The sequence below is a fragment of the Geotrypetes seraphini genome, chromosome 5, assembly GCF_902459505.1.
Source record: "Geotrypetes seraphini chromosome 5, aGeoSer1.1, whole genome shotgun sequence".
NCBI lineage: Eukaryota > Metazoa > Chordata > Amphibia > Gymnophiona > Dermophiidae > Geotrypetes > Geotrypetes seraphini.
Window position 1 is genome coordinate 193,712,934 of NC_047088.1, and position 19,094 is coordinate 193,732,027.

At 41.4% G+C, this 19,094-nt stretch overlaps 1 protein-coding gene across 1 annotated transcript in view; it reads left to right on the forward strand.

The window, feature by feature from the left end:
* PDE11A (phosphodiesterase 11A) overlaps positions 1–19,094 on the forward strand; it is a 568,355-nt gene that overhangs the window by 486,892 nt on the left and 62,369 nt on the right. Inside the window, exons 16-19 of the mRNA XM_033946286.1 lie at positions 425–502; positions 4,776–4,839; positions 10,250–10,324; positions 18,989–19,072. Coding sequence (XP_033802177.1) covers positions 425–502; positions 4,776–4,839; positions 10,250–10,324; positions 18,989–19,072 — 301 coding nt within the window. The remainder of the gene's footprint in view (positions 1–424; positions 503–4,775; positions 4,840–10,249; positions 10,325–18,988; positions 19,073–19,094) is intronic.

Consider the following 19,094-nt stretch of genomic DNA (forward strand, 5'->3'; position numbering starts at 1 on the left):
AGGTTCATCAAGGCCCTGTTTTACTAAACCATGGTAGAGGTTTTTACCATGGCCCAGGGTGCTAAATGCTCCAATGCTAATAGGAATTATATGAGCTTCTGAGCATTTAGCGCTCTGGGCCTTGGTGGAAACCTCTACTGTGGCTTCGTAAAAGGGGGCATAATTTTATATGTCTTTGCTTTCTTTGAGTCTTTTTCAGGACATACATGTTTCTAATAGAAAACACTTTGAAACAAGTTCATCGAAAAGGAACTAAAAATAAATTTAGACATGGTAATTCTCTTTCTGTGGAAGAACAATTTGACTCAGTTGAATATCAAGTTAGCATTTTTAAATAAGTATTTGTCAAATATGGCTAAGAGCCTGCACAAAATAATCTGTTTGATCCAATTCTAAACTATCTGCTGATGTTTGTATATTCAAGGAAACGGAATGAGTTTTTTGAATTGGTCAGCAAGGGGGACTACAACTGGAATGTCAAAAACCATCGTGACATATTTCGGTAAGAGAAAGCTTTTCCCATTTCACTAACTTGACTAAATATTAAACAATTATTGTGGTATCATCCACTGGGAAAAATTAACTCAACCAATATAAAATTTAAGGGCAGGAGCTTAATACATAGTATTTTCACTTTTAGGTCATGTACTAATGTGGGGCCAATGCTCTGTTAGGACTAAGTTCTATATATGGTAGCTAAAAAAATCATCACTGAAAAAAACTACGGGGGGCTGGATTCTGTAAACTGTGCCATTATCGGTGGCTTTCTAATAAACGGCTGTCAATCATGTGTCAATCATGCAATGGTGCCGTTTACAGAATCGTGGCTTTCATCAAAGGTAGGTGCCACGAAAGTTCTTTGATAAGAATTGTGTCTAAGGAGGTGCCTTAGAACACCGAAGGTCATTTCTGGCATTAACCATGCCTACTTTGATCTTAGGCATTCAAGGTGTCTCTGTAGATGTGATGAAGGTGCTGTTTTTCTAGGCGCCAATAGGTGCCTACTTTTTTTTTTTTTTTAATAAATCTTTATTGATTTTCAAACTTCAATAATGTAATACAATTGATATATCAGGAAAACTGCATAAAAACTTGATATTAAAATTGTTTTTTAAATGGACTAGGCACAATTTTTTTTTAAAGGACTTAGGTGCCTGTAATGTAGGCCTTTAAAACCCTGGCCTACATTACAGGCACCTAAGTTTTAAGTTAGGCGCGATTCTGTAATAGGTGCCTAAGTGTGATTGGCAAGAGATAGGTGCCTATATTATAGGCACCTATCTTTTTAGATGTCATTTATAGAATTTCCCCCTTAAAGCTATTCTATAGAGTGGCATTTAGGGGGAAATTCTATAACCAGTGCCTAAACTTAGGCATCAATAGGTGCCCTGCCGATGCCTAAATTAATTGAAAAACACAGTCAGAAATGGAAAAAAAACCCGGCAATTTTGAAGTGCCTACCAATGCCTAAATAAAAGGCGGTTGGAATTGCAGCTAGGTAGCTGCTTTAGGCCAATGCCGGAAATGGTGTTAGATGGGCTAACGAGGCTACCTAGCCACGATTCACGTTAAGATAGGCAGCTGAAATGTAGCCCTGGAAAACCCTGGCCTACATTTCAACCAGCTATCTTTGCTGCTAGACCACAGCAGCCATAAGCTGATTATGGGAGGGGAATCTCCCCAGATCAGCAGAGCTGGCAGAGCTCCCCAAAGCTGTAGCTTCGGGGTGTCCTACCAGCTCAGCTGATTGGGGGGAATTCCCCTGCCATGATAGCTGAGCTGGTTGCGATGGACAGAGGATCTCCCCAACCAGCAGGAGGGCTGCACATTTCCTTATGCCAGACACCGGAAACACCCCCACCGTGATAGGCAGAAGGGATGCCCACTCCCGCATGCTGCTACTACCACCGTCACCCACTCCCCGACAACCCTCTGTACCCCTGACAACCCCCCAACCCTCGTAACTGTGGAATGAACACCGGCCAGAGGGATACCTACTCCCTCCAACTGGCAGGCCTAACTCTTCAAAATGATGGGCCTTCCCCTTCCTGGTGCATCCTGGGATACACTGGGAGGGGCCTAAGACTCCGATTGGCATCCCTCCTGCAAAGTTTGTCTCATGGGGGGGGTGCGGCATGGCAAAAGGGAGTGAGAATCCCTTCTGCCGTTTTCGCTGCTGTGGGGGGGGGGGGGTTCCTGGTGTCGGGAAGTCGGGGAGGGCAATTTTTTCTTTTTTTTATGGGGCAGATATTGTGCGTGTGTAACACACATACAATATCTGTTCATTAAAAAAAGAAAAAAGGTTTCCTGCACCAAACAGCTGAGTGACAGGAGGCTGCTTTCAGGGCTTTCCCTGCTCTCATATTAATCAATTGGAAGAGAGAAGCGGAGATTACGATGAAACTCTGCGTGAATTAATTGTGTACAATCTTTTTGGTACATTGATCATTCTTCCACAATTGACCAGAAAATCAACCAACAGCGATCCAATCGGTATGAGTGATTATGTTTAGTGCATCTAGGCCATAGAATTTGTGGGTAAGTGCCTAACACAGGGCCCCTAAGGCTAATCTTATAGTTTGCTGCATCAAAGAGCTGTTATAATTGTGATAATGTCCTGAATTTTATTCCAGTTAACACAAGATTTAGGTCAGGGTTTTCGAAACCAGTCCTGGTGGCCCCAGAGTCAATTATTTGTTCTGGATGTATGGCATAAATTAGTTCATACTACAGATAATTTCATAAAGCAGGCTGAGTGCCAAAAAGGATTCCCTAAGTCAAGTTACAGAAAAAGTAGGCAATATTTTATAAAAGGCTCAGAAAAAGCATATAACATTGGCTGAAGATACACATGTACATAGCGATTGCAGAAAAGTGATGGCAAATTTTATGAACAAACCTACTCACATAGTACCATTTGCACGTATATAGGTGGTGATTATAAGTGGCAGGACATGCATATAAGAGCGTTGTTTACATGTATAGTATATACGGCAAATGTTATAAACATGATGCAAAATAGCAGGTAAGAAGGGAGCCTTCCTCAAAGTCAAACCTTATTACAGGGGATGTGGAGTTACTGTTAGTCAAAGAGATGATCAAGTTTCCATCATCAAACATCCGGCCAAGCTCCAGGTCTCAAAAGACAAGTTATGTTGGGGGCTATGCATGATTTTGAGTAGGTAAATACACCAAGGTATATGTGTATTGCATGTATAATTGGAAGGACCACCTAGAACATGCCTGGAACATGCCTCCCTTTTCATATGCACAAATCTCTTGATGTTGCAGAGTACACATATAAGTTGTACCCTTTATAAATTGCCAGTCAAATATATTTTTCTGGTTACACATGCACCTGGTCTTTTTGCACATTTAACCGGTGCTTAAGGTTTATAAATCACTACTACTGACTCTCCCATGCCATGCAAATTTTTGTCATGCAAATTCATTGGGTTTATCCTAAAAATCTGGCTGACTGTGAGGTCAATAGTAAAAGATTGGGAAACCTTGGTACAGAAGATATAGTCCTTTTTCCTTACAAAAAGATAAGGTACAGTTGGTCGAAAGTGATTAGGGTATTTGAGAACATAACATAACATAAAACTCACTTGTATACCGCAAATACCATTAAGTTCTATGCAGTTCACAAAGACTAGTAATACAAATGAATAAACATCCAATATCTAACTTCCGAATGATTCCCTAAAAAGATATGTTTTTAAGGCACGTCGAAATTGTTGATACGAATTTAGGAAGAATATATGAGTTAAATCCCTAGTCCATAAGGCTGCCTGAAAAGATGGCAATCGTTCCTGAAATTTCTTATATTTACAGAAGGGAATGAAAATAATGATGTTTAGAGGATGTTTAGAGTTTGTAATGATAAAAGATTCCATAAGATACTCAGGAACTGAGCCTGTTAGGCCCTTAAAACAAATACAGCTGAGCTTAAAGTTAACCCGTGCCTCAACTGGAAGCCAGAGCAATCAACGATACAAATCAGTAACATGATCATACTTCTTTAAGTCCTATGCAGTATTTTACCATGTTTCCTTTAGACCAGTAGTTCCCAACCCTGTCCTGGAGGACCACCAGGCCATTTGGGTTTTCGGGATAGCCCTAATGAATATGCATGAGAGAGATCTGCATATAATGCAGGTCCCAGGCATGCAAATCTGCTCCATGCATATTCATTAGAGCTATCTGAAAACTTGACTGGACAGGACAGGGTTGGGAACCACTGCTTTAGGCAATTCTAAATGAAAGGCACATATTGTTTCTTTGAGAGTTTTCAAGTAAACCTATTTTAATGGAACTGCATTTGAGTTCATTTACTGATTAATTCCTTTATTTCCATCATGAAAAAAATTAGGTCACATTAAAAAAAAAAATGCATAATTACAATTCTAATCCAGCAAGAAACAGGACACAGAAGCTTTAAGAATGCAGAATCAGTAACCGACTGCCTACTAAACTGGCTAGCTTGAGGCTTAAGCGTCTGCAAAAGCACCTTGTCTGTGCAATGGCTTGATTCAGCCTCAGTAGAATTAGACTCTTGTTTCACCAATCCTTCCTTTCCTTTTTGGTTTACATCAGGCATGTTACTAGGTAAGGTGCTTGATGACAGATCGAAGCAGGACATGTTGCTGCTGTAATGCGTCTTTCATCAGCATATCAGCCATGCACAGGGCCATTGTTACAAGCGGCCAGCGCATGTAGACTACTACAATACTTTTTATTCTACTTGTTTTGCTTGCTTTTCTTTCCTTCAGATCAATGCTAATGACATCCTGTGACCTTGGAGCTGTGACCAAACCATGGGAAATTTCAAGGCAGGCAAGTCATGATTGATTGCAGGGTTGGAGAGGGAGGTAACCCTGGTGGGACTAGCTAAGGATCACAACAGGAGTCAATTTACTACAGTGTTAATGCAGTGAAAAGAGCGAACGGGTTCTGGAAGTCAGTCTGTAGCACAGTCGTTTTCTGTGCTTAAGGCTAAATGGTTTATTTTTAGGGGGCCAAAAAGGTTTTAGGCAGAGTTTACATATTGCCACAAAACTATCTGAGCATGTCTTTAAACATCTTCAGCAGACTCTCTACAGTTAATTGATAAATTTTATTTTTATACTGCAGTACCTCTCAGTTCTATGTGGTTAACAATAATGAAAAGCTGAACAAAAACAGTGATAGCACAGCAATAGCATTAAAATTTCGTAATAACAGCCGGCGAATTTATCAAAAAGATAAGTTTTAACAGTTTTTCTCTAAGCTGAACAAAAACAGCGATAGTACAACAGTAGCATTAAAATTCATAATAACATAATGACTATATGCCATAAGGACTGGGATAGCCATGCAAATGGTTACTAAAAACTGGAAAAATTGGGATAGACGTAGAGCTCCTTTTACAAAGGTGCGCTAGCATTTTTAGCGCGCGCACCGGATTAGCGTGTGCTAGCAAAAATATTACCGCCTGCTTAAAGGGAGGCGGTAGCGGCTAGTGCGTTAAGACCCTAGCGCACCTTTATATAAGGAGCCCTTAATTTCTCCTTTTAGTGGGGTTCTTTATGTTTATGTTACAAATCTGAGAAAATGAATTCAGAAATTACGTGTAATAATAAGCTATTTAAATTAACGTGGGGTCCATTGACAAATTTTGTTAACACTGATTAACTGGATTATCCCCTTATTTCTGATTTGATTTACACATCCAGGGAGGGTGGGTGAGAGGGAGGGGGGTATTATATTTTCTTGTATTCATTGACCAAATGAAAGTGCTGTTTATTATTTTTACTGTATGTACCCACTTTGTTTTTGTTCTTGAATTAGGGGGAGGGGGGGAATGTGTTGTAGTATTTCTTTGATCGATTGTAAGTGCTGTCTTGAAGTCAATTTTAATGCACTGTTTTTGAATGGAAAATTAATAAAGAGTTTTTTAAAAAAAAATTCATAATAGCATCAAACAAATTTATCAAAAAGATAAGTTTAAACATTTTCCCTAAAAATTTGGTAGGCGTTAGAAGCCACAATCAAACCACTTAGGGCTCCTTTTACTAAGGTGCGTTGGGGCATTAACGTGCGGAATAGTGCACGCTGAAATGCCACGCAAGCTAGACCTTAATGCCAGCATTGAGCTGACGTCAGTTCTAGCTGTGTAGCGTGCGGTAATATCCTGCCCTTAGCGTTTTACTCCATTTGCCAGCTTGAAAAAGAGTTCTTTCAAGAAATCTTGTATACATACATCCTTTTAGAAAAAAGAGCAGCCACATATAAAGTCCAGCGTTCATTACCTGAAAGTCTGAAATGTTTGAACATGTAACAAGGTGCATTTCCAAATAGAGTCTTATAACTGATAGAAGCAAATTTGAAGAGTATTCTCGCTTCAACAGGAAGCCAATGCAATTTCCTAAGATATGGGGCTCCTTTTACTAAGCTGCAATAGTGTTTTTAGTGCACGCAGAATTTTACCACGTGCTAAACCCACGTTACATGGCTAGCACTAATGCTCAATGCTGGCATTAGCGTCTAGCGCACACGGCAATGTAGCACACGCTATACGCGCACTAAAACCACTATCACAGCTTAGTAAAAGGAGCCCATGGTGTTATATGTTCAGATTTCTTCAAGTTAAAAATAAAACAAACTGTCATATTCTGGATAACTCTCATTCTCCTAATAGTTATATAGGTATCAGAAAATTTTCAGCATATTTAAATTATATATGTGAAATGCCATATTTTTTGCTTCATAAGACGCACTTTTTTCCCCAAAAAAGTGGGTGTTAAAAAGGGTGCATCCTATGGAGCGAACACCCAACCCTCCCCCCGTTACCTTATTTAGATCAGGGTTTCACACCCGCTGCTGCTGCTACTCGTCGCTCGCTCGCTGCCGCAAGTAGAGGAAGGGAAAGGCAGACGGGTGCAGCGATTGCACCCCGCCGGCCTAGAAGCCTTACCCCCAACGTCAATTCTTTTCTGAGATGCCTTTGATCTCTAGTCCTGCTTGATAGGCCATCTTGATTCCATTAGTCTTCCCTTTTCTCCGCATAACTACTATCTCTTGCTTTCTCCTTCTCCCTTTACTCCACCTCTATATCTTGTTCTTTTTTTCTGTCCTGTCTTCTTTCTGCTAGTTCCTTCTCCCCCACCCTATTATTCTTCCCTTTTGTGTTCTCTTTACTATTAAATATTGTATTTACTGCCCCTCTTCCCTTTTGGCACTGTAAGTCTTGTAGGTCTATCGTGCGTCTGGCATATTGTACCCGCTGAATGTTGTAAATTTGATTTATGTTCATCACTTAGAAATTTGATTAAGCGATTTATCAAATTTTAATAAATTTGAAACTTGAATGGGGACTAGAGTTCTGAAGGTAGTGACAATTTTCAGTGCTGAAAACCCAGTTAATTACTGGATAACTTAGGATAGTTGAACATTGCTGCTGGATAGTGCCAGCACCTCCCTGCTCTATCCAGATATTCAGTGGCAGCCATTTTTCTGGATGCTGTCACTGAACTTCTGAAGTTTAGGAGTTTTTTTTGGCTAATGTTGGCCAGTGTCTTAAAATATGCTGTAAACTCAACAGAACCGGCAAAAATATGGGGAGAGGAGAACACCACTTCCCATATACTAAGGAAAAGGGAATGAATGAAAATACAGTGGTACCTTGGATTAGGAGCATAATCCATTTCGGGAGCATGCTCATAATCCAAAATGCTCGTTTATCAAAACAAAATTCCCCATAGAAAATAGTGGCAACAGCAACAATTCGTTCTAGAACCCGGGGTCTATACCTGTCGAGTGCCGGGTGCTGCAGCGCCATCTCCTCCGTCTGCCTCCTCCGTTGGTCATCTGAAGAACCCCACAGTGCTGCTTCGGGGGGAGGGGGATGCCAGCCACCGGAGAACCCCATAGTGCTGCTTCAGGGGGGGATGCCTGCCGCCAGAGAACCCCACAGTGCCGCTTTGGGGGGGATGCCAGCCGCCGGAGAACCTCGCAGTGCCTTCAGAGGGATGCCTCCTCCATCCGCCGGCCAGCCCTCCACGTCGGATGCCCCTCGCATGCTGGAGAGCCCCCACCTGAGCCCACGCAGCCGAGCGCCGCCCCACCCACACGCCGCACACGACACGCACAACGCCGATGATTGACGCTGTGCGCGTCACACACAACATGCAGGCGGGACAGCATCCGGCCGCGTAGGCCCAGACAGAGGTCCTCCAACCTGCGGAAGGCACCCGATGTAGAAGGCTGGCCGGAAGACGGAAGAGGAATCCCCTGTAAGTGCTCATTGATTGGGGCAGTGCTCAGTTTGCGAGTCAAAAGTTTTCTGAGTGTTTTGCTCGTCTTGCAAAACACTCGCAAACCGGGTTACTCGCAAACCGAGGTACCACTTCTGTAAAAAAAATCTTCTGCTTAATAAACCTATCAGTGTAAGAGACTTCTGTATCGGGGAACTGTGGTATAGATAAATGCTTTCAATCAGTATCCCCCGGGCTGATAACTCTCATGATGCTGAACATCATGGACTCAATATCAGGAGGATAGTTTATTTGGTTAGTGTCTGAATTTTACTATTGTCCGGGTAATTTTTATGGTGCAGCCTTGCTTCACTCGCCCTCCACCCATTGTATCTTTCAGCCTGATCTTTCCCTACTGGGGGATATTGTACAAGAAGCTGCCTAGTTTTAAAGGCAGATGGTTGCATAAATGATGCTTATATGTGTAAATGATCTCGTGTAGAATACCAAATCAGTGGCAAAGTACACGCCATGATTTGATAATGTGCACTTGCCAGTGTGTGTGCATGTAGGCGGAGTTTGAGTGGAGTGTGCACAATATAGAATTATATCATTTATGTGCGTACATGGAAACATCTAGATGAAGGCATTTATACCAGTTATAGGGCTGGTGCAGATGATCACACCTTAAAGTATGTGCATTTTTTGATAGGTATAGTTTTTGTTAGGTATCGTTAAGATCTGCGCTATGCTAACATTTGCCCTTCCTTTTACAAAACCGTGATAGAGTGATGGCATGCTTAATGTTCTGCGTTGCTCCAGGCGCTCATAGGAACTCTATGAGCGTCGGGAGCAGTTCAGAGCATTCAGCGCACGGCCTGCGTTAAAAACTGCTAGTGCAGTTTTGTAAAAGGGGGGTTGGATAATTTAGGTGCAAGGACTTACCTATCAAAAATTGTTCTAAATTAGAGAATGACACAGGGACAATTTTTTCCCCATTCCCGCAGGAACTCAATTTCCCTGACCCGTCCCCGCGAGTTTTGTCGCTGTCCCTGCCCCTGCCCCATTCCTGTAAGCTCTGCCTTAACCGCACTAGCTTCGGACACTTATGATTTTAAAGTGTTTGAGGTTTGTGCAGATGAGGTCAGGGCTGGCAGTAATGGGGCAGGGACAGGAAAAGAACTCGCAGGGACGGAAAAATGAATTCATAGTAACATAGTAACATAGTAGATGACGGCAGATAACGACCCGAATGGTCCATCCAGTCTGCCCAACCTGATTCAATTTAAATTTTTTTTTTTTTTTTTCTTCTTAGCTATTTCTGGGCGAGAATCCAAAGCTTTACCCGGTACTGTGCTTGGGTTCCAACTGCCGAAATCTCTGTTAAGACTTACTCCAACCCATCTACACCCTCCCAGCCATTGAAGCCCTCCCCTGCCCATCCTCCTCCAAACGGCCATGCACAGACACAGACCGTACAAGTCTGCCCAGTAACTGGCCTAGTTCATGGGGAAAATTTTGTCCCTGTGTCATTCTCTAGTCTAAATACTTGCCCAACTGATGGCAGTTGGGAATGCAAATCCTACTGTATAACATCGTGCCTAATTTCTGGGAAAGCCCCTAATTCACCCATGCCCCCTCTCATGCCCATACCCCCTTTTGAGTTGCACACAATGAAATTTAGGCAAGCATGTTTTAGAATAGAGTGTAGGGTAACTCCAATAATTGATTGTTAGCACCTAATTGATTAATTAGTTTACACATGCATCTGGGATCTGCAGCCAAATTTTGGCAATCTATATAGAATCCAGGAGATAGATAGACGTTTCTAGATAGTGGAGTTATAAGTTGATCAGCCATCAATTTGCATATCAGCCCTTTCATATGTTGCTTTTACCTTCTACGATCAATAGACAATAGAACGGCAAGCAATTTTCCTTTGCAGCTGTGTTCTTAAAATGTAACTTGTGCCTCTCTACTAAAAACAGGACTGAAATTACTCACTTTTGTAGGTTGCAGAACTAGTCACCAGTGAGTTCTTTGAGCAGGGAGACCGAGAAAGATCTGAACTCAAACTCACTCCTTCGGTAAGTTCATATGCGACAATATAATGAATGTGGTTGGCTTCCTCCCACTTGTTCTTTATTATAGGAATTAATATCCTACTGTTTTTTTAATTCAATGGGAAGAATCAGATTTGATCAGCGGGAAACTAATTTGAGTGGGTATCAAGACTGGTTTCAGAGGGCATCAGTTTATCTGTTTTATAATCATGTTCTCTATTGACCATTTATTTGATGTGTTTATCATAGTTGCCTAAAAGTAGACTGCAGGGATTTTGTGGTGTTCTGAAAATGATATGAAAGAAGAGCAAGCCCAATATAATTAATATTTCATTTTGTTTTGTTTAAAACAGTGCCATCCCATCCCCACCCAAAAACACCCTGCTAAAAAGTAAAACACCCTCCACCTGAGCTTCTTCCCCTTTCCTGCTTGTTTATCCACAGTCATAAGGGTCCTTACAGGGCAAAAATGATCCCCTGTTGCTCCTGCCACACGTGCATTATTTCAACAGTATGGTTGATCTAGATCAGCGGTCTCAAACACGCGGCCTACGGGCCGCATGTGGCTCTCCAGGATTTATTTACGGCCCGCGGTCTGGACGCAATCAGCAGCATTTCTCTTCCCCTTTCTCTTCCTTTTGGAGCAGCAGCGTGTCTGGCCGGCTCGTTCCGTTCAAAGTCGTGGGTTGGTGGCTCCTCACGCTATCCACTCCTGCATCGGAAGCCTCTCTGACGTCACAACATCAGAGAGGCTTCAGACGCAGGCGCGGATCTCGCAAGGAGCCGCCACCCACGGCTTTGAACGAAACGAGCCGTCCAGACACGCTGCTGCCCTAACAGAGTGGCAACAGAGGCTGCAGTACCCGAGGGGAGTGCCTAGGAAGAGAAGTAGCCAGGGCTAAGTGTTTCCCCGGGGTGGGAAACTGTACCCAGTCAAGTCAGCTTCCAGAAGTTAATGATTGAGGCTGGCTCAATCTAGGGAGCAGGTGAGGCCCTGGCCTAGGGCGCTAGTGATAAAGGCTGCCAAAATGCAAATCTGGTTTTCCTTCTAGAGCAGCGGTCTCAAACCCATGGAGGGGGAGGGAGAGATGCCAGGGCATGGGGGAAGGGAAGGAGACAGATGCCAGACCAGGGGAAAGTAAGGAAGGAGGGAGGGAGAGAAAGGAAGGAAAGAGATGCCAGACCATGGAAATAGGACGGAAGAAGAGAGAGATAGGAAGGAAAGGTAAGACATGGAAACGTAGATTTTGAAAAGAAAGCAGAAAAATTGAACATTAAGTTAATGCCAAAGATGGATGCGAGGCAGAACGTGAAGACGGAGAGAAAAACAGTCAAAGGACAAGAAGGCCCTGGAAACATAGTTGAAAGCACAGAAAAATAAAGTCACCAGACAACAAAGGTAGGGAAAATTATTTTATTTTCCATATAGTGATTGAAATGTGTCAGTTTTGAGAATGAAAAGACATTAAACTTTAAATGTGAGGGCTGCAGAAAAAATAGTTAATGTCTTATTAAAGAAATAACAATTTTGCATGAGGTAAAACTCTTTATAGTTTATATATCTTTCTTTTTAACTGTTAAAGGAAAGTTTTATAAACTATAAAGAGTATTACCTCATGCAAAAATGCCATTTCTTTAATAAGACATTAGCTATTTTTTTCTGCAGCCCTCCAAGTACCTACAAATCCAAAATGTGGCCCCGCAAAGGGTTTGAGTTTGAGACCACTGATCTAGATTATGTATTTTCCATGCTCTCAGAATTGTGTCGCTAGCTTCTTTATATGGAGTCCATAGGGTTGCCAGATTTTTCATCTGGAAAAAGAGGATGTGTGGCACTGCCCCCGTTCTGCCCCCTGGCCCACCTCATCCTGCCCAGCCCGCCCTGTACCACCCCAAGCCCAACATAAACCTCGTCTCTTTGGGCCGAGTCTGGAGTGCATTTGCACATGCGCAGTTGGGATGGGATGATGTTGCATGTATGCGCGCCTGCATGTGATGTCACTGCATCATATCCACACGTGTGCAGATGCACTCTAGATTTGGCCCCAATCTCAACAGCTTTTCAAAACCCGGACAAAGTGCCGGGTTTTTAAATTCGTCCAGATGCCCAGCCAGCCCTTTCACTAAAAGGACATGTCCAGGTAAATCTGGATGCCTGGTAACCCTAGGAATCTAACTTTAATTTAACAGTATAGGTGGAATATAAGAAATGGGAAAAGCCAGATGACTAAGGGGTTCTCCAAAAAGGCTTGAGAAACACTGTTATAAGCCTTACAGTAGAATAAAATAGCTGTGGGTCAGTTGGCACCATTTTGAAATACAATAGGAGGTACTGGGAATCATGTGTGCCCTATAAAACCCCCTATGATCACAGGTAAGTTAAGCCTAACTAAGAAAAACCTCCACAGACTCCAACGGATTCAGAATGCCGCGGCCAAGCTCATCTTCGCTAAAAGTAAATTTGACCATGTCTCCCCGCTCCTGGCCAAGCTCCACTGGCTTCCGATAATCGCCAGGGTCCACTATAAATGCGCCTGTTTAACTTTCAAAATCCTATATGGTATCCTCCCTCCCTTTATCCCTCTTTCTTGGAATTCCTCAAACCCTAATACCACCAGATCCTCCCACAAATTAAAACTATCCTTCCCCTCGCTAAAAGGCATTTCCCACACAGGAAAGCTAGGGACCTCCCTCCACTTCAAAATCACTGAGCTCTGGAACAACCTTACCTCCCCTCTTCGGAACTTGAGCTCTCTCCAAGTTTTCCGCAAACATCTGAAAACCTGGCATTTCTCAAAAAATGTAAGTCTCCCTCCAACGTAGGAATCAAGGAAACTCTTATATCTTGGCATCCCAAGTCCTCTAAATTTTCTTCACACTTCTACCTCTAACCCTCTGTTGTAGTTCCTTCCTATTTCTCCTACTGTAAACCACGTCGAGCTCTACGAACGTGGAGATGATGCGGTATATAAACCTAAGGATTAGATTAGATTAGATTAGGTATGTTGGGAGGACAGAGAGTTGTTCTATGAGGCTGCATTTAATATTTTAAAGGGTTGAGGTATTGGTAGAGGAGAGAGCTCCATGGCTGGCACCAGGTCTTTATTTGTATAGCACAAAATAAATACATTTTTTTTAAAAAAACAACTCCCCAACCAATGAAACTGATTGAAAATGAAAAATGAATCCTTTGCACACCATTAGTAGTATCTGTAAATACTTTCTCACATCATAAAATCACACAATATAGCATTAGCAGCTTCTGCACAAGAGAGAGTCTTAGGTGCATGCTTAGCAATACACTCAATGGTCACCCCAAATCAAGGACAAATATTTAAATAAACAAATACTAAACAGAAAGCAAAATCGCTGAGTATTCATGTATTTGAGTATTGTTTGTTCAAGTGTGCCGCAGCATGAAAAAGTTTGCGCCACACTGATTTATGTCTATTTCTTTATGCAGATTTTCAGATAAGTTATCCTTGCTTTTTCTGCATTTTGAAATGACACATAAATTATCCAGTTTTCAAAGTACTGATATTTTTCCCTATACCTGGAAAATATATAAGTCCTCTCTCCATGGATTTTCAATTGCCCTCTAACTGCTCCATTATATGGCAGAGAGGCACACTGAGGGCAGCAACTTAAAGCTATCTGTTTAGTGGAGTATTCAGCCTCCAAGGCGGCCATTCTGCAACTGGCCACCAGCATTTAGGCTCCCCAATGAAATGCAGTGGGAGCTTATTCTTTAATGGCATCTGGGCAGGCAGATTCTGTCACAGAATACTAGCTTAAGCCAGTGTTGTATATCTAACATTTACACACCCACAGTTACACCAGCCATAGAGCTGGAGTGACTGACCCCCAAATTCATGCCGTAGGTTGCATGCACAAATCGGTACGCATAGCTGATTTGCGCACACTCAATTGTCAAACAAAATTCAAGGAAAAATATTCAAATAAACAAATACTAAACAGAAAGCACAATCATATGTATTTGAGTATTCATTTATTTGAGTATTGTTTGTTCAAGCTTTTTTAAGCTAAAATTCCGCTTCTTGAGTTAATATTTTACTTTCTGAATATCATCTTTTCTGCAGGGTTATTAGATTTGTGCTGCTTGATTGAAGTAATATAGTAAATGAGTGGTTGAGATGTAATTTATAGGTTGAGATGGTATAATCTTGTGATTTTTGCTGATGTATGGGGATTTTTATGTAGTACAAATCCTGAAATATTTATGTAATGCTGTGAGCCGCCTTAGATAAAGGTGGATTAAAAAAATGTTTAAAATAAATGAAATGAATAAAGTGCTCAGTACCCGTGTCTCCTGCATTAGAGCCACACAGAGATCAATCAAGGACCATCATCGTACCTTTCATGTCTCCTTAGTTGTTTCACACACAGCAACCCTCACTTCTCAAGTGCTCAATTCTTCCAAATAAATTTCAAAAAAGTAGCACTTATCTGAAATCAAATGGAACTAATGAGAACAGGTGAATAATATTTCAGCGCGGCTCTGCAAGAGTTATAACCACCAGTGCATATCACAGTGCTCCAAAACTCTTATTTCTCCTCTACCCAGACCTGAGTTTTGCCACAGGGGCTTCTTCAGGAGGAGGAATAGCTAAAAATAAAATGAAAACAAAGCAAAAAGTAAAATTATAATTAAACATTTGAGTGCACTTAATTTTCATTCACTCACTCCAGCTCTTAATAACCATAGCTTCCCACATATGTAATATAAAACTAACCACATTATACACATTTATACCGATCATTGTAAGCCAAAGACTCAATCCCCGTATGAGACCTCACACGTTGCTGGCAGGAGCAACCAATTACAGAAGTGGCAAGGCCAGTGAACACCCGTACAAACCGCCAAGTCCTCCAAGATGTAACAACGTCATCACGCATCCTTGCCGCTCACAAGAACGAACTCCTCCCAGGTAGCCGATATTGTTCACCTGACTCACAGACGTTCGTTGGATAATATAGGTAAACTTAATGCTAACACAGTTTTTAACTCTCAGTAACTTATATTCATTGAATCTCGGCATTTAAACCACCCGGAATTACTGTTCCCCATTGGAAGATAAAACACTGTTCTTTATGTTGCAGATAAAAGGACACATCACTTCCCATATCTAGTTTGATCTGTAATAAAATGACAAATTTTACATCACACTCCTGGTGACCTGTTGCTACTCAATGTTCTATCAAAGGTGCCTGAAGCCGCCGATGCCTGATGCAGCTTAAATGTTCAGCAATACATAATTTAATGCATCTTCTTGTTTGCCCAATGGGGAAATTTTTGCATATCAGATGGTTGTGCTCCAATTTGGTGGATTTTAAACAGCAATCCCGTGGATTGGGTGAATGGTTTTTGCAGAGGATATATCCAGTCAGAATGGTGAAAGCAGCATTTAAAAGAGCAGTATATTACCATCATGAATTACTACTCATCAAAACGTGGAGCGGGTATATAAGTTTTCCAAAATTATCAACAACCTGTTTTAAATAAACTTTATAAATACTTCAAAAACATACAATGTATACTGCCTGGAAAATATCTCCCAAAAAATTTCAAAAATATTCACAGAGGGTGAAAGGACCTCAGATTCCCCTTCCCAGCTCACAATAGAACAGCATATGCTGGTCCATTCAATGGATTGTCTTTTCAATCATCGGTCCCCCCCTCCCACCCCCTCCAATCATAATTTGGGTATGCAATAAATCCCGTTTTCAAAATGTATCAGAACAGGAACTTAGCTTTAATCAATGAACTTCAAATTTCTGATCTCGACAGGGCCTGTTTCGCCCTGAGCTTCTTCAGGAGATCAAGGAAAAAAACAATCTCCACACAGCCATGTTGCAAATCACTCTTAATAGAACAGAAGTATTCATAACACATACAGCATGGGAGAACACATATCTCTTTTTCTTAGACAGTGCGGGCACGAAAACCTTTAGCCTCACTAACACTTTTGAGAATCCCGTCTTCAATAATGGCACCCTATGGCCACAAAATCTGATGTACCACTAGTGTGTGTCTTGCCGCACTCTCAGGAGACCCGGAGGGTGAGGGATATCGTGTGCAAATATTGGCCCATCTTGCAGATACATCATCACTTGCAAAGTTACCTGAAATTTGCTTACACAAGGGGTAGTAAGTAATATAGGAGAGATAATGACTGGTAAGATAGTGAAAGAGAGTGTTGAAGAACCAGGACATTTTGCCTGTGGTCATTGTAAATTTTGTAGTCATGCAATACAGACTAATTGTGTGAAAATACCTGGTACTAATCGGTATTTTAATTTACAGAGACATGTGGATTGCAACAAAACCCAAGCGATAACTGTATCACCTATCCATGTTTTACATTGGACAAACGAGGAGATGTATAAAATTACGTATTGCTGAACATTTAAGCTACATTAGGCACCAGTGGCTTAAGGCACCTTCGAGAGAACATTGGGTAGCAACAGGTCACCAGGAGTGTGATGTAAAATTTGTCATTTTGTTACAGATCAAACTAGATAGGGGAGGTGATGTGTCCTTTTATCTACAACAAAAAGAACAGCCTTTTATCTTCCAATGGGGAATAGTAATTCCGGGTGATTTAAATGCCGAGGTTCAATGGATATAAGGTACAGAGAGTTAAAAACTGTGTTAGTGTTAAGCTTACCTTTATTGTCCAAAGAGCGTCTGTGAGTTGAGTGACCAGTATCGTCTAGCTGGGAGGAGTTTGGTGTGTTCAATGGTGGGCAATGCTGAAGCAAATACAGTATAAGCAAACATGATATGATTTCATTCAGTTGAGATGACTGTATTGCTGGCAAGGAGCCCAAGATTTATATTAATAATATTTTCAAAAATATTGTAGTTTCACATAATGTGTTATATAAAGCCACAGATTTTCAATTTTTCTCATTACTACTTCTACTATTATAATTATTAATTCTACTACTGCTATTAATTATTTTTATAGCGCTACCAGACTTATGCAGCACTATACAGAGCTACAAAAGAGGCAGTCCCTGCTCGAATGAGCTCACAAACTAAACAATCAAGACTCCATCACTGTTTTTGACCCTCATCACTTCCCACACTAGAGCATTCCAGGCATCCATTCAGTAGCATAGCCATGGGTGGACATAGCAGCAATGTGGCTCCAGGATAATGGCATTGGCAATGCTGCCATCTACTGACTATTCTGACACTAGTATCGGTTTGTTCATTCCTTTGTGGAATGTGTTTAAATAAAGTATTGTTGAAAGGCATGGCCTGCTTGGTACAAAGGGGGAGGGGGGGGGGTATTTTCAGTATGATGTCTATGTGGCTAGAGCTTTAGACTTAAATTTCCCCTTGTGTATATGGTCAGAAGCCGAGGAGGCTCAATAGCCAGCTATGCAAAGATGCAACAGGGTTTTATACTCATGGAGAAATGCCCTCCTAAATTGTTCCCTCTATTGTTTTTTGTTATATACTATTAAATACTCCCTTTCCTGGAAGAGGCTAGAATGCCCATGTAGTACTCTGCCTAGCAAATATCGATGACAGAAAGAAGTAAACTTATATTGCTTGAAGAGAGGTTCTGGGAATCTATGCAGGCAGTCTTACTGCAAGATTCCAGTGGCTCTACAAATACAACAGGCCAAGCCCTATCTGCCATTAAACTATACTAGCTAGCAGCAATATTTAACCTCATTTGTTGACTGCATTGTATTTGGGACTAAAGGATGCAGGTTCCAAATTGAGCATGCCAAGTCTGGCTCACCTGGAAGGAGTGTTGAGGTTGCTTATCTGCAACTGAAAAAAAATCTGTGTACAAAAAGTGTAGATACAGAAATTGTGAGCTTCAGAGCAAAGAGAGAACAGGAAATAAGGCACATGAGTAACCCGAGCACATTCTAGAGCAGTGGTCTCAAACTCAAACCCTTTGCAGAGCCATATTTTGGGTTTGTAGGTACTTGGAGGGCCTCAGAAAAAATAGTTAATGTCTTATTAAAGAAATGACAATTTTACATGAGGTAAAACTCTTTATACTTTATATATCTTTCCTTTTGACTAAGTCTTAATAATAATATTATAATTTATAGCTAAAGAGACATTATGATCAAGAAACTGTTTTATTTTACTTTTGTGATTATGATAAACATACCAAGGGCCTCAAAATAGTACCTGGCGGGCTGCATGTGGCCCCCAGGCCATGAGTTTGAGACCACTGCTCTAGAGCAAGGATTCTCAGCCCAGTCCTCAGAACATATCTAGATAGGTTTTCAGAATATGCATAAGATAAATTTGCATACAGTGGAGGTAGGGCATACAAATTTATCTCATGCATATTCATTGTGGGTATTTGAAAATCTGACTGGATAGGTGTGTCCTGAGGATTGTGTTGAGAACCCCTGCTGTAGAGGAAAAAGCAGCAGATGTCAGTACTGTAGGAGCAATCACGTCCAGCCAGGGCAGAGGGCAGCATCCAACATTTGGGGAGACACGAAGAATGTGCAAGAAGAATCATTTTGCAAAAGTCTGCATAAAATATAAAAATTTGATAAAGATGAAGTGCAATTTGTCAATGGTTTATGCTCATAACCTTGTTCAATAACTGACAGGTGTCAAAGATAATGACTGGCAAATATTTCCAGCATGCATTCTAAAGCACAGTCTTTTCATTCTAGGCCATTTTTGATCGAAACAGGAAAGATGAACTTCCCAGGCTGCAGCTGGAATGGATTGATAGCATCTGCATGCCTCTGTATCAGGTGAGTTACCTATCAGTGTGCC